This window comes from Cryptomeria japonica, chromosome 9, assembly GCF_030272615.1.
Source record: "Cryptomeria japonica chromosome 9, Sugi_1.0, whole genome shotgun sequence".
Classification (NCBI taxonomy): Eukaryota; Viridiplantae; Streptophyta; class Pinopsida; order Cupressales; family Cupressaceae; genus Cryptomeria; species Cryptomeria japonica.
Genome location: NC_081413.1, coordinates 508179973 through 508204437, shown reverse-complemented (window position 1 = coordinate 508204437; position 24465 = coordinate 508179973). Strand labels below are relative to the sequence as shown.

The window sequence follows — 24465 nt, the reverse complement described above, 5'->3', positions numbered from 1 at the left end:
GGGTGCTTAATTAATCTTTGATTCTTTGAATGACCATGTCTAATCATCATCCCTGGCCAAAAGTGAGCTGTCCCATCCACACATGCCAAATCGTGAGGATGAATTCCCCTAAAGTCTTTGAAAAGATCCAGACCTTCCTTGTTTAATGAAAACACGACTGTCTTTGACAGTGTGTCTGCCACTTAATTACTGTAATGGTAAAAAAAAGGGTTTCCACCATAGAAGGAAGAAACCGCTAATTTATGACTTGGGGACCAGTACACTGGGGAAAGATAGGAATTAGATAATCTGAACCTAAGAGGTCTGAATGCTGATCTAATTCCAGGGGGTTGTTGGAATGTACCCCCTTTTTTTCCCTTGAGTTGAATTGATTTGTTGAATTTGCTGAAATTAAGGTAAATGTGTTGGAAATTGACGTAAAAACGCATAAATAGTAAGTTACAATTGTCGGATTGAGCCACGAATCTGGATCTGAGGATTGTAAGAGGATTCAAACGTATTCCTAGAAGGAGCTCTTGATTTCTTCGGATTGGAGTGACTGTCGTTCTGGTCCTCCTAACTTTTCACACTCTAATGGGGGAATGATTCGTCACTATAAATAAATCTTATCCTGAAGATCGCAGCTCCGTACTTGTTTCCTACACACAGAAAGAAGGGGAAATAGGTTGGAAATAGGGGTTTGTCTAAGTCAAACCCCGGTTTAGGAAGTAAGCTGGAATGGAATGTTGCAAATACTGAAATAAATAATGAAAGGATATACCTGAGATCCACAATGACTGATAATGATGCTTTGCTTCTTGAATGTAATCACATATGTTGTACGAAATGGCATGAACATGACAAAACCCTAATCACACACACATGCTTGCATATGACTGTTGTAATTTGCTCCACAATGATTGAATGAAGAATATGCAACTTTGAAGACTTTTGGAAATGCTTGATGATGAACAATTCAATGCTTGAATGCTTGGAGTCTTAGGATTGAAATGAATTGATTTACGTCTTTATATATGAGGATCTAGGTCAATTTACTGATTACGCTGACCTCCAACGGTCATATAGAGCCACCGACTTCATTTCCTGCCGGAGAGATGGGTCTCACCCCCTCCTTAAAAAATAGGCCACAAAGAGGGGGACAAGAGCACTGGGCATTGGTGGTGCCCTAGTCCTCAATCAGGGGCCAAAATCAAGGCCTAGGGAGGAGGACCCAGCTCTAGAGGGTCATTTGATAGGTGCTTGAGGCATAAAAGTTGGAGTTAAGGCACTGAACGGACCCAGATAGGAGATGAGGGGGAGACGCGCTAAAGTAGGGACACAAGCATGAGGTGTAAATTGGCCTGGTGACAATTTATGATGCTACAGTTACCCCCATGAAGGACATGTGTAACCTTATAGTCTTCAAAGGAAGACAAGGCTCATAAAATCAATTTAACAAATTTGTTTAATACCGAGGTATTTGTTTCTCCTTTCACTATAACTTTTGTAAGCAGAAGTGAGTCACCCTCTAGATGAATGCGGTTGACTCGTAGTTTTATCACCGTTTGGATTGCTTCCCATGCTGCCTAAACTTTTGCATTATTATTATTACCATCTTTAAGGCGTTTAGCTCCAATTGCTAAGATGTTCCCATTGGAATGCCGCGCTACAAACCCAACACCAGACAAACCAGGATTTCCTTTTGATGCCCCATTGAAATTCACCTTTATCCACCCCTATTTAGGGCAATCCCACTTTGTCTTCATTACAAAATCTGATTCAAGATTAGCCCTGGAAAGCTCTTGAACGGGCCTATACTTGATCAATGACCAATTTTTCTGTATCAGACTTTCATTACGATTGAAAGGGATTTTGCCTGAGATCTGATGCGAAGCAGCATTCCTCACTATCTCCGATATGCAAGGTTGCATGGGTACGGGGGTTCTTGGAGATGTCGAGTACTGGTACAACTATTTTTTCAAAATAGGAGACGTGGGTACTTGGAGACGCCAATTTTTTTTTTTATATAATTTAACAATTTATAGAAAATCTGAAAATCTGATGACATTGAACTTTCAAAACAAGAAATAACATTAAGTATTAACTATGAAGTTTAGGATCAAAATGCCATACAATCATTGTGTCATAGTTTCAAACTGATTAGTGCTACTGATTACATATTGAAAATAGCTTGATAAACAGCAAGCTGATACGCAAACCAAAAACTGAAAGCAAAAATCAGAAATTTTATATTTATAATCTACTCTTCTTCGCCATGATCATCCATATCAAGGTTCTCAACTATGAGGCTCTCCAAATAGTCATCACTCTAGAATTCAGGTTCCTCTAATGGTAGAATAACAGGGGGTAAATCAGCTAGTCCATCTGCTTCAACCACTTCATCTACAATGGCTACAACTTCTCCATCAGGTGAAATTTGATCCCATTTTGCTGAAGGAACCTCATTGTATCCAAGATCTACACGAGAGAGAAGAAAAAGTGAGCTATGAATGTACATCAGGTTCTCTGCTTTCTTTGACCCTAATCGGTTCCTCTTTAGTGAATGAATGAACCCATAAGTGCTCCAATTTCTCTTACAAGATGAAGAGCTAGCCACTTGTGAGAGCAATCGTATTGCAAATGATTGCAATTCGGGGGCTTCACTTCCATGATTCCACCACCACTCTATAGGGTTTTTCTTTACTTTCATATCATATATAGCTTCCATAGAAGCAAAATCACCTTGCCCACGTGAAAACTTATTCCATTGAGTCCTCATAACTGAAGCTTCCTCACCTCGGCCATAGATCTTTTTAACCACAGCCCAAAAGCCCTTCATTACCTCTTTATCCTAATGTGGAGCTCTCTTTTTGGTCACTTCTATATCATACCATTTAGGATTAAGGGCATAGGCAGCACAATGAAGAGGTGTGTTAAGTTTGTTCCACCTTCCATGTAACTTTTCTTCTATCAAAGGATATAGAGAAATATCTTTTGTATCGGTTATCTTCTTTACTCTTTCACACATGGAATCTATTGCTTCATAAGCCTCTCCCAAACATGCCTTAGCTGAATCTGCAAATTTGATCACCTCACATATGGGCTTAATAAAGTCCACAACAAACTTAACATCAACCCAAAAATGCTCATCAAGGACCATAGCTCTCACCTCAACTGCAATATCTGATGTAGATTGTTTCCAAGCTGCCCATGCATCACTAACAACTGTGGAACACAAAGCTCCTTTGAATTCACAAAGGCGGTCAAGAGGAATGAAGTAAGAAGCAAAACGTGTGTCAGTAGGTTTGAGAAATTCCACCTTGGCAAATTTACGATAAATGGCTTGTGTGTGGTGATGGTTACATATGAACATTTGTATCTTTTTGCCCTTCTCTATGAGATCTGAAATCCATTGGAACTTGCCAATATCCTTGAGAGCATTATTTAATGAATGCACACAACATGGTGTCCAAAATATCTGCCTGTACCTCTTTTGCACCAACATGCTTGCTGTTTTACAAACAGGGGTAGCATCAGTAACAACTTGGACTACATGTGATGCCCCCACCTCCTCAATGCTGTCACATAGCTGGCTATGAAGAAATTCTGCATTTTTTTCTTGCCCTGAACAATCTATTGGTTTCAAAAAATAAGGCCCTTTGCTGCATGTTACCATGATATTAAGTAGTGGACGATTCCTAGCATTTGTCCACCCATCCATCACAATACTACATCCTTCTTGAGCCCACACTCTTTTCAATGGTGCAGTTTGTTCCTCTAATTGACTTTTTTCTTTATCAACTAGAGTAGTGCGAAGCTTCTCATACCCAGGTGGTTTATAGCCTATTGGTGCATTAATGATAGCATGGACCATGTCTTCATAGAATGGAGAGTGAGCAACATTAAATGGTATACCATTTGCATAAAAGAATTGTCCAATGGCTGCATCAACTGTTTCTCGACCTTGGAGAGTGAGCAACATTAAATGGTATACCATTTGCATAAAAGAATTGTCCAATGGCTGCATCAACTGCTTCTCGACCTTGCACATCAAACAATCTTCCAATGGGGTTTGAGTTGCCAATGTGTGGTCTTTTGTGACCCTGTTCAATTGCTACATCTCTAGAAGTCACATCCACCTCTGACTCTATATTATGACTGTAAGCTGTAGTAGTTGCCCCTGTTATTGAAGCATGAGAGCTTCGCATAGTAACTTTCCCATCAGCCCTTTCTTGTTCTCTCACAACATCATATCTTTCAGACTCATTTGTACAACCTTGAACACCATTACATGGCAGGTGGAGGAAATGAGCCTTCACCCTCGTGTATGTACCTTTCCATGCCAATAGACAAAGTTAACATTTGATAGTGGTTGTTCCACCCGATCCTTTCGGCCTCTAAACACGGTCAACATACTTCCATAGTGGGTACAACCCTTGTCTTCCTCCACCTGACATTTTGAAGGCTCAATCTGAATAAAAAATTAAAGTTTAAAACAAAAGAATATTAGGATTTTAATTTTTTTTCTTACTGCTCAATCTGGTAATATTACACATGGCTAATATTCTGGTAAAATGGCTAATATTACAAATTGAAATTATTAATAAATTAAAATATTAAATAAATTATTAAAATGCAATTTTAATTTTTTTAATGTAATAATAATATTTTTTTATTTTCAAGTATATGAAGTTCTTATACTTGAAAATAAAAAAATATTATTATTACATTAAAAAAATTAAAATTGCATTCACAGTATATTATCTGTGAAACATTCACATTTCACAGTTTATATACTGTGTGTTGGTTGAAAATTTTGTACACTTGGAGAAATATACAAGATTGTGGTTTCAACCACAACACACAAGTAAAAACTCTCCTAATTAAGGGAAGGCTCCCCCTATCTAACTAAAACTGAAATAAAAACAGGATGGTACAACAGTCTTCCTTCTTTCTTCAAGAAAGACAATATCCTTTTCTTTTCACAGAAAAGGATAGCGATTGAATATGAATAGCAGTAACTACTTTCAAGTGAAATGAGAGAAAGGAAATGAAGTTTCCTGAAAGCGCAAAGACTTTCGTCACTTCCTTCGAGACGGGACAACAATATCAAGCTCAAAGACTTGACTATTGGAAGTCCTATCTACCCTTTGCTATACTAAATTTTACAACGAATAAAAGATAACAACTCAAAGACTGGAATAATCTATTCTTTCAACACAAAGACAAGAACTAATGCAAGTTCAAAGACTTGCTGCTATTTCTTATCAAACAGTAATTTTTCCTCAAGAATAGATGCAAGCTCAAAGACTTGCTGCTCCTTCTAGAGATTTTCCTATTTTAATTAATCTTCTCTACTTGCAGCTCAAAGACTTCAAATTAGACTGGACTAAGCTCCTTTAGAAACACTTTGCATAGAAGAAATAAAAAGATTCAAACTCAAACATGTAGCTCAAAGACTCAAAATTTGAGTAATCCTTCTTTATTATTCTTCGAAACCTTCAATTCACATACGTAAGCTCAAAGACTTCTTGCTGTAAATTTGACAGAGTTTTTGCTTGCTTTTCCAAAAAATAAAGATTAAAATAGACCCCTCAAGTATTTATAGAAGAGGAGCCTTGAGAAAAAGGTGGGAGGATCCTAACTAACTAGAGAGATTCTCTCAACCACCAAGACTCATTCAATAACTAAGTGGGACTTCATTAACTAACTAAGAGTTACTCCAACTAACTAAGACTTATTCTGATGTAGAGGTATGGTCTACACAACTTGGAAAAACCTAAATTGCTCACTTGCTCAATAGGCAACACTACCCCTTTGGGAAAAGAGGTTCTCCCAACCAGACCTCACACCTTACATGAACAAATATAACATCTCAACACATATTTTTCCTTCCCCATAACCCCCCATTGAGACATTTCACAAAAGTCACCATTAATGGATTAACAACCCCACAGGCAAAATGCTCAAAAAGTGCTCAAATGGCTCACTCCCCTCCAAGTAAGGTTTATATGTTTCCCAAAGCCTTGTACAGGTTTGATAGGTCTAATGGATCATAAAATATCCAAATCCACCCTCTGGTTTTCTCCTCCAAGTCCCCAAGGTATCCAAGCCCAATTTGGCTCTCTAGGCCCACTAGTCTCCAAAAACAACTTTTTGGCTTACAACACAAAATCTTCAAAGGACACCTAGATTTTATTGCACACATCAAATACACTCCCCTGAGCAGCACTTTTTCCAAAAGGAAAGGGCTTGAAGGCTTCAACAAACCACATTTCTACCAAACCCTCAATGATGACAACAAGGACTAATTCAAGCACTTAATGAAGGAAGTACCAGTTTTACACACCATATCAGAAAAGTATGACTTTGAGCATTGATGGGAATCCAAAATAATACCAATTCCAAGGTTTTATACACTGGTTTACAATTCACCAATAGTTATGGGGTTTTTTTGTGTCTTTTTACTACTTTTGCATTGCCAGCCACATAGAGATGTCTGGCTTCTTTTAATTTCCGCTCTTTCCAAACACTTCCTCCAGGTTTGAAACAAAGAAAATCTTAAAATACAGTCCCAAATCTTCCATCCAACCGAGTTTTAGATTTTTTTCGTGGTTAAAATGGAAGAAAAGGGAAAAGAAATGTGAAACCCTAGGTTTATGCCCTTTCACGGGCTGTCTTCACTAAAACTTCAATATCTTGCTTATTTCTCCACTTCAAAGGCTCTAGTTGGACTCAAATGAAAGGTATTTCACCCCTCTAACTCATCATGGAAGAATTTTTCAGTTTTCAGATCGTACAAGCCCGTACAAACCAAAATAGCAGCAAATTTGCAGGAAAATACAGAATTTTTATTGCTTCAAATTATCAACTTTCACATTATTCTTCAACCAACCTCCAAATTGGTTTGTTGAGGCATAATATAGCCATCCCAACATGTTCCAACCGAAATCAGGTGGTTGTGAATGTTAGGAACTGATTTTAACAACTTTTCAAAAAGTTGTTCACCAATATTGACAACATTTGTCAATTTTTTGACAATTTTGTATTTTACCAACAAACTATCTTGAAACATAGACCTAGGAGCCTAAACATATTATTTTGGACCTAATTAGACCAAAATACACTTGAATCACTAAATCCACACATCCTAAGTCCTTTTGACCATAGTTGACCATAGAGTTTATAAAGCACCCTGGGCCACTAGGCCTTACAAAAATGGACTATGAGGACTTTATTATCCAAAATAAACATGAAAATGGGATTCTAAGGTCCCTTACAACACCTTGAAACAAAACATGAAATTCATTGAAGAAGAAATGATTAATTTTAGTCTTGTGCCCCTGCACCATACTCCCGGGGTGGGCTGATCTCATTTCCACATGAGATAAGTTGGTCCAATGAAGTACCATGCTTCAGAATCTCTGCCTCATCCATGCATACAGCCTCTTCAACAGGTTTTCCTACCCATTTCACAAGGTATTGTTGGTACTCTTTGTTTCTGGTCTTCTTGATGACTTTCTCATCAATGATTTTCTCAAGTTTCTTTGGTGCATGATGAGGTATGGCAGCCATATCCTCTTGAACTTCTTCAATCTGAAAGTCCATACCTGCAACAACATTACCTTTATATGGTGTTAGATCACATACATTGAAAATAGGAGAAATACCAAGATTAGGAGGAAGAGCAATCTCATAGGCATTCAACCCATGCTTCTTCAACACTTTGCAAGGACCCACTTTCTTCATGAGTAACTTAGTATGCTTCCCCTTTGGTAATCTTTCCTTCCTCAAATACACCCACACCATATGACCAATCTGAAATTTTACATCTCTCCTCTTCTTATCAGCAATCTCCTTGTACTTTTGAGAGCTCTTTTCAAGTGCCAACCGTACTTGATCATGGATCTCCTTCATGCTATCAGCAAATTGCTCTCCATGAGCACTTATTTGCCCATCATGTGGAAGGTCTCTCAACTCCAAGATGCCTCTTGGATTTTGCCCATACACAATCTGAAATGGACTCCTTCCTGTACTCCTATTCACAGAGTTATTGAATGCAAATTCAGCTTGAGGAAGTACAACATCCCACTTCTCTCCATATTGCTTTGTCAAACATCTTAATAGGTTTCCCAAGGACCTATTCACAACTTCAGTTTGCCCATCTGTTTGTGGATGGTAGGCTGAACTAAAGTTCAAGTTTGTTCCCAACCTCTTCCATAAGGTTCTCCAAAAGTGGCCAATGAATTTCACATCTCTGTCAGACACAATTGTTAGAGGAAGTCCGTGAATCCTCACAATCTCTTTGAAAAACAAATTTGCTACATAGGTTGCATCACTTGTGCTCTTACATGGCAAGAAATGTGCCATCTTACTGAACCTATCAACAACAACAAAGATGCTATCAAATCCCTTTTGAGTCCTAGGCAGCCCCATTACAAAATCCATACTACAACTTTCCCAAGGCCTTGTAGGTATGGGTAATGGTTGATACAAACCAACATTGGTGGAAGTACCCTTAGCCTTTTGACAAATGCTGCAAGTCTCTACAAATCTTCTCACATCAACCTGCATTTTAGGCCAATAATAATGTCTTCGTACCTGCTCAAGAGTTTTATCCAAACCAAAATGTCCACTCATGCTTCCACAATGTTTTTCTTTCACAATGTTCTCTCTCATTGAACACCTAGGAATGCATAGTTGATGTCCTTTGAACAATAAACCATCTTGGATCAAGTAATCAGCATATTCAACATGGTATGCTTCAGAAAAATCAGAACAAACTTTATAAATTTCATGAAAGTCTTCATCACCTTCATACATACCTTTCAAGGAGTCAATCCCCACACTTTGCAACTTCACCTCTTGCACTGTCAAGGATCTTCTACTCAAGGCATCTGCCACCTTGTTTGCAACTCCCTTTTTGTGTTTGATTGTAAAGGTATATGCTTGGATTGATTCTACCCATTTCATATGCTTGTGACTCAACTTCTCTTGGCTATTCAAGAAGCTAAGTGCCTGATTGTCTGTAAAAACAACAAATTCTTTTGGAAGGAGGTAATGCCTCCACTTTTTCAAAGCTTGTACAAGTGCATACATTTCCAAATCATATGAGGAATACTTTCTCTTTGCCTCATTAAGTTTCTCACTAAAGAATGCAATGGGCCTACCCTCTTGACTCAAAACAGCCCCTATTGCAACATTAGATGCATCACATTCAATAGTAAAAACCTTTTGAAAATCTAGAAAAGCAAGTATAGGCTGCTTTGCTACCTTTTGTTTGAGACTTTGAAAAGCCTCCTCAGCCTCCTTGGTCCATACAAACTTGCACTTTTGTCCTCCCTTGATTGTATCTAGGATAGGTGCACAAACTTGGCTAAAGCCTCTTATAAACTTCCTGTAAAAGGAAGCCAAGCCATGGAAGCTTCTAACTTCAGTCATTGACCTTGGAGAAGGCCAATTCAAGATGCTCTCCACCTTCTCAGGATCCATCTTGACACTTCCACCTGAAACAATGAAACCAAGATACACCAACTCTTCCTGCATGAAAAGACACTTGTCTATATTGATTAGGAGCTTAGCCTCTTGCAATCTTTTAAGGACCAAATTCAAATGCTGCACATGTTCATCTCTATTCTTACTGAATATGAGAATATCATCCAAGTAAACAATGACAAATTTACCAAGAAAAGGTTTCAAGACCTCATTCATGAGTCTCATGAATGTACTAGGTGCATTGGACAAACCAAAGGGCATAACCCTCCATTCATAGAGGCCTTCATTAGTCTTGAATGCTGTCTTCCATTCATCTCCAGCCCTTATTCTGATCTGATGGTATCCACTCTTCAAATCCACCTTTGAATACCACCTTGCACCCCCTAGATGATCCAACAAGTCCTCAATCCTAGGCATAGGGAACCTATACCTGATAGTGATCCTGTTAATGGCCCTTGAGTCTATACATAACCTCCATGTACCTTCTTTCTTAGGTGCTAGCACAGCTGGAACAGCACATGGACTCATACTTTTAGAAATCAAACTCTTATCTAAGAGTTCCTGGATTTGTCTTGCCATTTCCTCATTTTGTTGGGGTGTTAACTTATAGGCAGCCTTATTGGGAAGTGTAGCCCCTGGAATCAGATCAATGTTATGGCTAATCTCTCTAATAGGAGGTAAGGAATCAGGTAACTCCTTGGTTACAATGTCTTTGTAGGTCTCAAGCAAATCAGCCACCTCCTTTGGTCCTATCCTCCTAGATTCTTCCTTCTTTTTGTGCACCTTCTTTTCTTCCTGTTTTGGCAACACCACCAAAGCATAACAAGGAGTATCCTCCTCTTTCAAGCATTCTAAAAACTCTTTCTCACCTACAAACATGATTTTAGAGTCCTTTGCTTCTTCACCATTATCAGGTAGGGGTAGTAAAGTTACCTTCTCACCTTTATACTAGATGGTGTATGTGTTCTTCTCACCATCATGCCTTGACTTCATGTCATATTGCCATGGCCTTCCAAGCAGCAAATGGCATGCATCCATGGGTACAATGTCACAAAGTACCTTGTCCTTGTACTTGCCAATAGAAAACTCCACCCATGCTTGTTCTTCAATGATGGTTTGCTGCCCCTTTGTAAGCCATGAGACCTTGTAGGGTCTTGGATGCTTAATCCTCTTCAATTTTAGTTTCTCTACTGCCTCAATGGACAACAAATTATCAGTAGAACCTGAATCAATCATCACACTACATACTTTGTCACCACTTCTACAAGTAGTTCTAAAAAGTGCCTTCCTCTGGGGTGGCTCTAGTGGACTAGGTGCTTTGATCAATGTCCTCCTCATCATCATGATCTCTCCTTGTTCAGGCTGCACAAAGGATCCATGAGAGTGAACACTATGTGTGTCTTCATCTCTCACCAAATTTGCTCTCCTTTCACCTTGTTTGTTTGCCTTCTCTGGACATTTGGATGCAACATGCCCCATTTGATGACACCTATAGCATTTTATGCCTTCTAGGCCTCTTCCACTACCTCTTCCTCTAAAGCTTCCTTTCTTTCCTCTGAAAGATCCTCTAGAGCTGCCTTCCCCTTGTTCATTTCTTTGACTTGATTCACCAAGGTCTTTGGAACCTTGTCCTCTTCCTTGAGACATATTTCTGCCCCTATTTCCAAAGTCTTTTTGCTCTCTCCGTCTTCCACTTTGATCACTCTTCCTCTTGAGTTTCTCCTCAACCTTCAAAGCAAGTTGAAAGCATTTTTGGACTGTGGGAGGGCTGCTTAGACTAAGTTCATCTTGAATGGTAATTCTCAACCCTTGCAAATATCTTGCAAGTTTCACACATTCAGGCTCCACTACCTTGGACTTCATCACCAATTTATGGAACTCTTGAGTATAATCTGAGACACTCATCTCCTTTTGTCTCAAACTCATTCTCCTCTTATGAAGTTGGACTTCATAATCATCAGGAACATATGCATCCCTGATCAATGCAACCATCTTCTTCCAAGTGGTCACTGGATTCTTCTTCTCCTTCACCCTATCATCTTGAGTGAAATTCCACCATGTAAGGGCTGGTCCCTTCAACTTAGACTTAGCAATCTTAACTCTCTGATTTTTAGGTATGTCTTCACATTCAAAAAAGCTTGTGAGGGCATCAATCCAATCCACAGCAACATCTGGATTCAAGTTTCCATCATAGGAAGGTAGGTCCAACCTAACATCCATGGTCCTTCTCTCCATGGCCTTCAAGGTCTTCACAAGTAGTCTCTGATCAGCAGGCACTTCTTCTTCTTTATCCCGCTCAAGGGGTTCCTCATCACTCCCCTCTTCAACAAAATCAGAGTTTCCACCACTTTTCTTACGAAGTTCCCCATTAAGTCTATCAACCTCCTTCTGCAAGGAATCAATCTTGTGAACCAAGTTTTGATCCTTCAAAAACTTCACTATTTGTGCATTAGTCATCCTTGAGGACAACTCACCCTCTTCTTCTTCCCCTGACATGGCTAAACTGAAACAATCCTTCTCCTAAGGATCACACTTGCTCTGATACCAATTGATGTAGAGGTATGGTCTACACAACTTGGAAAAACCCAAATTGCTCACTTGCTCAATAGGCAACACTACCCCTTTGGGAAAAGAGGTTCTCCCAACCAGACCTGACACCTTACAAGAACAAATATAACATCTCAACACATATTTTTCCTTCCCCATAACCCCCCATTGAGACATTTCACAAAAGTCACCATTAATGGATTAACAACCCCACAGGCAAAATGCTCAAAAAGTGCTCAAATGGCTCACTCCCCTCCAAGTAAGGTTTATATGTTTCCCAAAGTCTTGTACAGATTTGATAGGTTTAATGGATCATAAAATATCCAAATCCACCCTCTGGTTTTCTCCTCCAAGTCCCCAAGGTATCCAAGCCCAATTTGGCTCTCTAGGCCCACTAGTCTCCAAAAACAACTTTTTGGCTTACAACACAAAATCTCCAAAGGACACCTAGATTTTATTGCACACATCAAATACACTCCCCTGGGCAGCACTTTTTCCAAAAGGAAAGGGCTTGAAGGCTTCAACAAACCACATTTCTACCAAACCCTCAATGATGACAACAAGGACTAATTCAAGCACTTAATGAAGGAAGTACCATTTTTACACACCATATCAGAAAAGTATGACTTTGAGCATTTATGGGAATCCAAAATAATACCAATTCCAAGGTTTTATACACTGGTTTACAATTCACCAATAGTTATGGGGTTTTTTTGTGTCTTTTTACTACTTTTGCATTGCCAGCCACATAGAGATGTCTGGCTTCTTTTAATTTCTGCTCTTTCCAAACACTTCCTCCAGGTTTGAAACAAAGAAAATCTTAAAATACAGTCCCAAATCTTCCATCCAACCGAGTTTTAGATTTTTTTCATGGTTAAAATGGAAGAACAGGGAAAAGAAATGTGAAACCCTAGGTTTATGCCCTTTCACGGGCTGTCTTCACTAAAACTTCAATATCTCGCTTATTTCTCCACTTCAAAGGCTCTAGTTGGACTCAAATGAAAGGTATTTCACCCCTCTAACTCATCATGGAAGAATTTTTCAGTTTTCAGATCGTACAAGCCCGTACAAACCAAAATAGCAGCAAATTTGCAGGAAAATACAGATTTTTATTGCTTCAAATTATCAACTTTCACATTATTCTTCAACCAACCTCCAAATTGGTTTGTTGAGGCATAATATAGCCATCCCAACATGTTCCAACCGAAATCAGGTGGTTGTGAATGTTAGGAACTGATTTTAACAACTTTTCAAAAAGTTGTTCACCAATATTGACAACATTTGTCAATTTTTTGACAATTTTGTATTTTACCAACAAACTATCTTGAAACATAGACCGAGGAGCCTAAACATATTATTTTGGACCTAATTAGACCAAAATACACTTGAATCACTAAATCCACACATCCTAAGTCCTTTTGACCATAGTTGACCATAGAGTTTATAAAGCACCCTAGGCCACTAGGCCTTACAAAAATGGACTATGAGGACTTTATTATCCAAAATAAACATGAAAATGGGATTCTAAGGTCCCTTACAACACCTTGAAACAAAACATGAAATTCATTGAAGAAGAAATGATTAATTTTAGTCTTGTGCCCCTGCACCATATTCCAACTACAGTCCTAATCGAACACAACTTGTAGTTGCCTTACATGTAATTATAAAAGTGCAAGTAATGTGTAACTTGCATTTTACAAAAAATACTTTTACATGTAACTTGTCAAAACTAAATTACAACTAAAGATTACAAAAGAGGGAAAATTCAACTAAGTGTTGAAAAACATTTAAGTTGCATTTTGTGAAGACATAAATCCTTGAAATTTCTGAATGCTCGCTTTAAGTTCATCAGGATTCGGTTCATGGGTGTTCTTGGCAACAACCATAGTTTTCACAATAGTGTCGTGATAGCGGAGGAGCGCATAATTGTTTTTATCCAAGATAGATTGGATTTCATGTAGAAAGGCTTGGTGTTTCATCAATGTTTGAATCGAAGCTGCCGAGAATTGTTCGCTCCTCCATTCGTTATGAATCCTCATCTGTAAATCAGCAAGAACCTCTTCTTCTGGAATCAACCCTCCATCCCGACTTACTATGTTGCAAGAGGCCCTTTCACAATGTGAGACAATATCTCGGTAAACTTCACTCGGAATCTCCTTGCATCATCGATCTCCTCAATGAGGGATTAAGAACAAGGGTCTTGTTTTCCAGGAGTTCTTCAAATTCCAAGTACATGACCCTGGAAGAGATGATGTCATGCTCCTGCAAAATACTCAGCTGTTGTTGGGGCATGGTACGCCAGATTGTCAGACTTTTCTCAACACTTTCCAGATTCTTTTTGAAAGTGTTAGAAGTCTGATCCAGTTTCTCCTCAATGGTCTCTAGTTTAGACGTTATTTGAAAAATGTCTTTTATTACTTGTACTCATTGATCATGAAGTTGATCAACCCAGGAATCCAGTGCTTGTACCTTTTGAGCAGCCCTTTCCACTCCACGAATCGATTCTTGAGAACCAGAAGAACCTATGGAGTTAGTCCCTTCAGCAGCAGGTTTATTGATTTTATGAATGGCTGCCATAAGCTGTCGGTTTTTCTCTTCTAGCTTGTCTTTCTTCGCTAGAAGTTCATCACACCTTTGCACCAGTGAAGCAACAGAAAACTGAGCATCATGTTTAATGACCTCATGCATTTGCTTGCCCAACTCTATCCTTGTAACCTTATAATCAGCAGCTGACATTTCATCAAGTGGCTTATCTACAATAGGTTCCACAATTTCAGCTACTTTCATTTTGTTGCTATCAACAGTTACCCTAGAGATAGTCTTGGCCTTCTTAGCAACTTTGGATCTGGACTGTTTGAGTTGTTGGTAATCAAAGGCATCAGGTGACATTTCTTGCTTCTTCCTTTTCGGGGTAAAAGAATTAAGCCATGGAGGCAAAGTTATCAACTCTCTTCCAGTAGCAGCCGTAGGCAAAAGAGAAGCAGTTTTTGTTTGAATTACCGTGGTCATCCTAGGAGGAATATCTGTTTGGACAGCGACCACGGTTTGCTCAGTTACTAATGGGCATGAAGTTTGCCTCATGAATTGTTCAAAACTAGAAGTGGAAGTATTAATTTCTGATAACTGGATGCATGTAGGAATATCCTCAGGAACTTCCAACACACTTTCTTGTTGTTGATCAGGAGATGGCTCGTATGCTGAAATGGGAGTTACATTCTAAGGAGACTCATCTATGAGCAAATCAGGAGGAGAAAGAGGCATCTCAATGGAAATTGGAGGAATGACCTCATGAGGCGAGTTTGAAACTGGAGACTTAGGGGCATCATCAGATTGCTGCCACTCTTCTGGATTATCCAGATCTATCACCTGAACATGGAATCGTGATTTTTCCTTCCCACGAACAGTCGTCTCCTTAGGAGGAAGCACTACTGCATGACTGACTCGTAACTTGATCCTTGTGCTCGAAGATGAAGCACCCTCCTTGTTGTCAATCTGAATCTCAGATTTCCGTCCAAGAGGCCCTATAGAATCATCTTCTTTACCAACCTTGATTTTGATAAGTCTAACAGCATTACTTTTCAGCCATGAGTTAGTGTTGGCCAAGATAGGTTGAAATCTGTCAAGGATGGATATGCACTCCTTGTGCGACCATTGGGTCAAAGGAAGTGGAGCTTCCTCAACCCTCCACAAAGTGTATTCAGGATCAAGTATATGCCTGTCATCAATCATCCCTTGTGGGATATCCGCCAAGTTCAAATCAACAATTTGCTCAACAGTGAGCCTGCAGTAATCCATCTTGAGGACTTCGGCTTCTGTACGGAGATCTACCTAGATGTCTTCAATGCGATGAACATGCACAAAGGATTTCTTGATTTTCTCCTTCATATCTCTGTAATCAAAATCAGCTCTAGGTTTAAACCTTTTGAGCTTGATTTCCTGCAATTCAGCCTCCATGGCCTTAGCCTTCACAGATGTGACAAGGGAGTATCGGCCAATTTTCAATGGGTTTTTGGTAGAGATCCCCATTCCAACCTTGTGTCTAGCAGACTGAATAGTGTGAACAGCCATAATCTGTCTTCCCTTCTCCATAAGAATTATCTTATTGGTAGGGTATCTCGGAAGCATGTATGGCTGACCATCATAGCATCCTATCCTCATATAGGTGAAGGTGGGAAATTGCAGAAACAAACACCCATACTCAGACACCTTGACCCATGCCTCATCTGATACTCTCTTGTTCCTAAGATTTCTGTCAAACTGACACATGAAATATCCGAAGAATGCGTCTTGGACCCTTCTGAAATGAAGTCTGCTGGGTTTCAACGACAACTGGTCATAATATTCTCAAACTGGTATAAGTGAGCGATCACCCTTGGTAGAAAGACCTAGAAAGCGTCTAAGTGATGCTGCTAAATATACCAAATAGGAATTCATGAAGAAGGTCATGGTGGTAGGAACTGCTGCAAGTTGTTCGCACAAAGCATCATTGATGACTTCCCCCCATGAAATGTGATGTGACTGCCGTATGAACTTAATGAACTGATACATCCATGGCTCAACGACATTGGAATGTTCAAGGCCCATCATCCTGCTGAGAAGAGTGATGGTGTCTCCTATCTCCCATTTGAAATCACAACGGTACAACTTTGCTGACCTTGAGAAGGAAGGTCGTGGCTCTTGGATCCACCTATTGTTGTGCCGCTTGTAATCTTTTTCCCTCTTCACGTAATATTCCGCTGCACTTTCTTTGGTGATTTCCATATAAATAGGTGCAGGAGGTATTCTGAAGACCTTCTCAATTGTATCCGCATTGAGACGAATTATAGCTTCACCATCATCATTTTTGATGACTCTTGATTCCTTGTCAAAATGATGGGCGCAGGCAAGAACGAAGTCAGGTTCTAGGGCAGCCACCGGGAAGGAAGATGCATGATGGATATGGCTGTCCAATAGCCGCTGCAAGTTATTGTCCTGTGGATCTTCTACTCTATTGACGAATTCTGCCATATCAATGTGCCCTATCTCCGTGTCTTTGATGCGATCCAAAGGAGAAGAAACCTGTGAAGGTGCAACCTCATTTTGATATTTGTCATATTTGTATTTCATTTTCTTTGGAGTTAGAGATGCCGGCAAATCTAACATTGATTGTGAACCTGGAATGCTGTGATGAAGACTTAAGAGAGTTAAGGCAACATCATAGTCAGCTGCAAATATCATTCTTCCTTCTCCAAATGGGTAAAACTTTGATTCTTGAATTTCACGATTTTGTGAGAGGAAGAGGGGAAATATGTAGAAATGGGAAAATCTTGACTTTGACCAATTTCGGATCTTGGGAGAATTTTCGCAAGTATACAAGTTGGAAAGGACATACATGCAATCGAGGTTTTAAAATCCGAATACAAGTACACTTGTAAATTCGAAAATGGAGAAATGGATGAAAAATGAGATTTTGACTTGCGGGAAATGATGGAAACGGAAAGTACGGATATGGGGAACATGAATGGATAGAAATGGGAAAATTCGGGAAAGTCATTTTCATGAAAATGGGAAGAACTCTTCAACATGTAATCCGGTTTTAAAACCCGAATTCACAAGGGAAGGGTATTTCACACTTCTTAATTTGGAATTTTTAACCAAAAATGGTTAAATTCCTTAACCGTAGGGGAAGAACAAGAATTCCAGCGAACTTGTAATTGAGATTAAAAATCCCGAATACAAGTAAAGAGGGAATTTTGGGAAGAACAATGCAATTCGAAAATTGCATACCAAGGGGAAAAATCCTTTCACAAAAACCGATTTTGGGGGAAGAACAACACATGCCAAAAAATGCAACTAAGAACGAAAATTAAGAAAGCAAGAAAATAATAAAATAAAGGAGAGAAAAGAAAGAAGCCATACCTTTCTTGAAAATGCAAATGCTTCTCCAAAAATGCATCCAATTTTTGGAAAAAAGAGGGAAGACCAAAAATAGAAGCAATCGGCAATGCCAAAACCCTTAACATGTTTTTGCAAAAAATCCCCAAACTGATAAATGTAGCAGCAATCCCAAATTTGGAAGATCAAAGTGCCAATGAGAGAGCACACCCAAGAGGATTAGAACAAAACGCGTAAGGAGGAAGTAGAAGAAATGATGACAAGTGTTTGCAAAGCGTAGCCAAAGGAGTCACGTGGAAAAAACGTGGCCATCATTTGCACACCAAACGGCATCATTTAATAGCTCAACAATCCTCCTAAACTCCACGCCTAGATGAGAAAGGGAAAAATGATTTAGGAGAGTGGAGTTTGTTGAAGATTTAATCCCTCCAAAAGTGGCATTTATGAAAAACGTGGTTGCTGATTTAGGGCGAAAAACCAGTCAATGCAACCTCCATTTAGCGTGAAAGATGTCCATGAATGCATGAAAATAGGGTAGAAGCAAAAACGCCTTTCCTCCCTAGAAAATCTCCACAAAAAATTGCTTTGAATTCTTCAAAAACCATTTTTTTTTTTGCATTTCATGTTTCTTGGAATGAAAGACAAGTTCGATTTTGCATAAGGGAATGCAAATCGGGTTTTTGGGAGAGAATGACAAGTTTTATTTTCCACTTTTTCACTTACTAGCCAAAATCAGGTTTTTTGGAGCAAACTACAAGTTTTATTTTCCACTTTTTCACTTACTAGCCAAAATCGGGTTTTTTGGAGCAAATGACAAGTTTAAAATAGTCAAAAAAGCACTTGCAAGGCAAAATCGGGTTTTTTGGAGAGGAATACAAGTTTTAATTACTTGTATAAGGGAAATAAAATCCCTACAAGAAGTTAGAAATACTTGCACATATGTAATGGGGATTTAAAATCCCTATTACATGCAAAAACCATTAAAGTAGGGGTTTTTTTGACCAAACTGCAAGTTTACTTTGTAATTGGACGAAAAAATCCCTATTTTAACTATAAACAAGACCAAAAAACAATAAAAAAGACAAAAACAAGAAAGGGAAATTTAAAACAAATTGCAAGTAACATCTTTTAATAAAGATGCACATGTAATAAGCTAAAAATTCCCCTACAACAACCAAAACAATGAATATCATTAAAACTTGTAGTTTGAAGAAAACTCTCCACCTGCAGTCGGGGTATTAAAACCTGAAATTGAAAGAAAGACATAGCAAATGAACCCAGAATTTGACGAAATTCGAAATGTAGTTCGAGGATAGACTGAGGATTAAGCCAGTCCAAGGATTAGTCAAAATTTTGCCTCGGGAAGCGTGCCATAGAGTAATTTTTTTCATTTTTTCACAAAAATTTCATGTAGTGGTCCTTCATTTTTGGAAACAAAAATGAGGACAACACTGTGAAATAAATTAATATTATGAAATGTATATAAAGTTTAAACTGTATATAATTAAAAATATTATAATATTTTTGTTTTTAGTAAAAACTATAAACAAATTTAGATTTCACAGTATATGAACTGTGAATGTTCGATGGTTAACCATCAAACATTCACAGTTCATATACTGTGAAAATTGAAAAATCGATGAATCGCGTATTGTAACCCAGCAAAAGCATAGACGGACCCAGCAAAAACGTAGACAAAACTAAAATTTAAAAGCCGAATTGGAATGCGAAATAAAAAAATCTATTGTTGGCTGCAAATCATGTTTAAATCTCCTGAAATTCCGAATTGTAAAACCAGTGTTTGGGTGCTATTTTGGACTTCGTGCGGCTGCAAGCAGTGTTCGCTCTAGGCAACTAGTGTTTGCGCAACGCAAATGGATTTGTGTTAGGGTTTCGTTGACTTTTTGGCCGTCGTATGTGGTTGTGACGTTGCGATTTTTAGGGGTTTTTTACCTTTTTTCACACATTTTTTTATTTTTTATTTTTTTTCCCAGCCCGGATACGTCGGGAGACGCCCTGCTGGCTCCCGCCCACGTCTCCTGAAAGTGGAAATGCATCCACTGGCGACTCCCACATGGGATACGCGAACCAGTATCCAGTTCGGGTCTCCAGGGGTCCAGGGTACGTTTCCCTGCAAACTTGCCGATATGGCTCTTTCTACTCGAATTAGGAATCTACCAATACTTTCCTTCTTATCCTGTAAAACACGCCTATTGCGTTCTTTCCAACTTTCTGTTTATTATTTTGTATTTGCAAGTTTTTGTGAATTAGTAATTTTAATATTCAGAAAGTGTTGCTGTAAGTACATTTTCTAAGGGTTGTAAAATTTCACAAGTTAGTATATTTCATTCCAAATCTGAAGTTGACTGTAGATTCAAAATTTGAATTGCTGGATCCTATTTTGAATGGGCAATTGTTGATTTCCCTCATGTATTTGTTGAATACTCAACTTGATATTTGCTCTATGGTGAATTCCAGTCAGCTAGATCAGTTTTGACCCAAGACAGATTCATTAGACCATTGCAAGCATGTGCTCCAATACTTGGAGGGCACAATTCATTACAGGTTAAGGTATGTTGGAGATGGAGAGTTCATGTTGAATGGCTTTGTGGATTTGATTGGGTAGGTGATGCCCGTGCTAGGAAGAGATCTTCAGGTTTTTTTCAACTTGGGGTTATTTGTGATATATCAATTCAGCAGGAAGCAAGCAGTGGTAGCATTAAGTTCAGTCAAGGCAGAATGCAGAGTAACTTCTTTTGTGAGTTGTGAGTCTTTTTGGCTTTGCAAATTGATGGTAGAAATAATTAATCAGATTTAAAGTTGTATCAAGCTCTCTAAGAATCTAGTGTTTCTTGATCGCTCCAAGAATTCACACATTCAATATCATTTCCTTAGAGATCTTGTAAATAAGGGAGCTGTAGTTCTTTATTATGTACCCTAAGATGAGTAGGCAGCGGATATTTTGACAAAGGCCTTTAGCAAATGGGAAATTTGAAATACTGAGAGAAAGACCTGGTTTGATGGAGAACACCTTCCTTGCAAAGAGGGATTGTTAAATTTTCAAATGTGTTGCTTGGCTGTTGTATTCATACAGCTGTGCACAATAAATCACTTTTTATTTTTAGTGCTTTTGTCCTATAGCTGGGCACAATAAATCAGTTTTTATTTTTAGTGTTTTTGTCCTATAGCTGGGCACTGAAAGCAGCTTTACATTTTGTATATTTTTCTCAATTGTTAGCTCAGAGTTGGATTCTTCTAGCTTTTCTATCTATTTTTATAGTTAGAGGGAATCTAAATTCTTAAAGATAAGTTGTTTTTGTTTCTACTATAAAGTTCTTTGTCTTCTATTTTATTTAGTTTTCTGTTTTTAGTTTTTTTGGTAATAACCTATCCTACTAAACTTGGTGATCAAATTGAGTTGGATGTGTGTAAAGCCCAAATGATTGTCTTTGTCTCTTAAAAGATATTCCTTTGTCTCTAAAAAGATATTGGGTGCATAAATTAGCAGAAAAAAAAATACAATAAAGTTGAAGAACAATGTTTTAATTGTAATTTATTTTCCGTTCAATAAATGACAGTTTTTTAAGTGTTTGTTTGTTTTTTGGTTGTACTTGGGTTTGTTCTACTTGAAGTTTTAGTTTGCAGTTAGGATTATTTTTGTGAGTGCAGAATTTGCTGACCATGTTTTGAAAATTAACAGAAATAGGGAGGTCTTTTTTTGTTTTGAGAATTTTGTTGTCTGGCAAAGTTAAGTTTTTTATATATAGAAACAAATTTACTATTGGAGAAGTAAGTTGGCACTTGACAAACATTCATATATACATATTCAAATACGTTTTGGGCAGAGAATTTGTAGAGAAGGATATTAGGATATGGTAATAAAGAGGCTTTCGATATGTAATTTGAATGGTATGATTCTTGCTATGGAGAAAAGGGTATTGAATAGGGAATTTTTTTTTGTTTTCTTTTTTGAGTTGATGAGTAATATAAAATCACTGTCCTTAGAAATAGATATTAAGTTATTGCAGTGTATATAAATTCCTCAAAGGCTTTTGTTGTATGTTTTGGGTGCAGATTATGCAGTAATGAAAATTGAATTTGGACAGATTATGCAGTAATGAAAATTGCATTTGTATAGATTATGCAGTTAGGATTATTTTTGCGAGTGCAGAATTTGCTGACCATGGTTTGAAAATTAACAGAATAGGTAGGTCTTTTCTTGTTTTGAGAATTTTGTTGTTTGGCAAAGTTAACTTTTTTATATATAGAAAAGAACTTACTACCGGAGAAGTAAGTTGGCATTTGACAAACATTCATGTATACATACTCAATATGTCTGGGGCAGATAATGTGTAGAGAAGGATATTTAGGATATGGTAATAGAGAGAATTCCAATACGTAATTTGGACGGTATGATTCTTGCTATTGAAAAAAGGGTATTGAATAGGGAAATCTTTTTTGTTTCTTTTTTTAAAAATTTAGATGGAATAATAAAATTACCGTCCTAGAAATAAGTAATGAGTTATTGCAGTGTATATAAAGTCTTCAAAGGCTTTTAGTGTGTGTTTTGGGTGCAGATTATGCAGTAATAAAAATTGAATTTGTTAAGAGAGATTTTGAATATTGGTTTGTGAATGTGCAGATTCATAGTCCCCCTAGGATGTGATTTGGTTGCCGCTGGTGGGCTTCCAATAGCATTTGGTACTTCACATGTTGGGCTTGTACACCGAGCTGGACTATGCCCTGGCCAGGTGGGAATTTCCTAGCTATAGCAACTTCTAAGTTTCTAGGTCAACATGCACTTTTTGTTTTTGTCTTTAATTTTACTCAATGGTATTGTGCTGGGTTGCTAGTAGTTTCTAGCCATATCTTTTTAAAAGAGTCGTGGTTTGTAAGGTTTGTGAAGTCTTTGCTACTACAAACAAACCAGTTAAGCCCATGTTGTTGATTCCATGGATTGCTATTGAAACTCAACATACAAGGCTGACATTTTTAAGTGAGATTTGACAATTAATCACCCTGTTCATTCAAATGCAGATTTAGAATGTGTGTTTGTGTAAGCATCATCTACACAAACGCTTATAGTGGCGATTCATTTTAGGAAATCATTAAGATTGTAATTACAATGATACAATCATTACTTCAAATACAAAGGATTAAATCTAAGTCACAAGGTTCGAATTTGTGTTCAATTTCAGCAGCATTAAAATTTGGGTGAAGTTCCACGAGTAAAAATTTAAAAAAAAAATTGGCATTAATTTTGCCTTACATAAATTTAATTTTTAAAAAATATAAGTTATATATCCACTAAATTGTTAAAACAGTTTAAAATTGCTAAATAGATTTGAAATCACTATAAAAATATGACATTTATAAAATATAAACCATACAAAACATGTGAAATCATGATTTCTAAGATGTTTTTTTGTCAAAAAAGTACAATAAGAGTCAATACTTAAGAACTTCAAAAAAGATCCAAGTCATCAAGGGCACTTGGTTGAGATGTTATAGCATCATCATTTGTATCACTACTCAATCTTCATCTAAAATGTCAGGCTCATATGCAATTAGCATTGCTATGTCTTTAGGATTTTGTTGTTGTGAAGAATAGTCATTCGCTGATTTGTTCATGAAATTTTTTAAATTGTTGCGAATGTAGACAAGATCTCCCAACTTTTGGGAGATCTTATTCCTTTTTTTGGAATGGATGTGGTCAAAACAACTCTAGTTCCTCTCACAAGCTGATGGACTTGCTCCTTGACTCAATATTTGAATAGAAAATGTTGTAGCTTTGGAGTTTGTTCTCCGTAGGTCATCCACCATCTATACCTAGGTAGATCAATTCGTGCCATGTCATATTTGGCTGCCAACATTCCAAACATCCCTTCTACTCTCTTGTATTTCCAACATCGATCTTTGATTAGCATTGCAATTGTTGGATTTGGTTAAACTTGTCAATGGCTTCTAAAAGCCTTGCCATAATTTCAGAATCATCTTGTCTATCGATATGAAATAGCTTAGGCCCCGAATAGCAAGCTATTGCATGTAAAGGTGTGCGTATAATTTTCGACCTACAATCACTTGTCTCCCATATCTCCATATATTTCGCTTCTACATTATTCTGTTCTTTTTGAATAGCTTCCTTTCAACGGTCCATGTTTTCATAAAGTACGTCAAGGCAAGCAGTGTCACCATCAATTTGAAGAAAACACACATGTATACTAAGAGGGGCAGTGACTCAGTATACGACAATTTTCACTTATTTAAAACTTTAGCTATCATAGAGTAGTAATCAAAAGAATCCACACAAGTAAGATCTAACAACAGAGAACAGAAGATGCATACACGATTTTACATGGGAATCTATTGACGTGTTTTTTATGACATCTAACACAAAATAAAGTTACCAATGGTCACTTCACTCTCTCTTGATCAAATTTTAACCGTATGCTAAGATTGCGGAAAGTTCAAATGGCTAACTCCAAGGTTCCTTTATGCTTTGGACGTGACTCAGTTGGCAGATGTAATCTAAGGGGCCTTACGTTTGGATCGTTCTTTCACTTCTTTGCT

General features: G+C 37.8%; 1 protein-coding gene across 1 annotated transcript in view; it reads left to right on the top strand.

Annotated features, from left to right (window-relative positions):
• The window catches only part of LOC131046942 (uncharacterized), a 134773-nt gene that overhangs the window by 29059 nt on the left and 81249 nt on the right, over positions 1-24465 (top strand). Inside the window, exon 2 of the mRNA XM_057980772.2 lies at positions 22538-22646. Coding sequence (XP_057836755.2) covers positions 22538-22646 — 109 coding nt within the window. The remainder of the gene's footprint in view (positions 1-22537; positions 22647-24465) is intronic.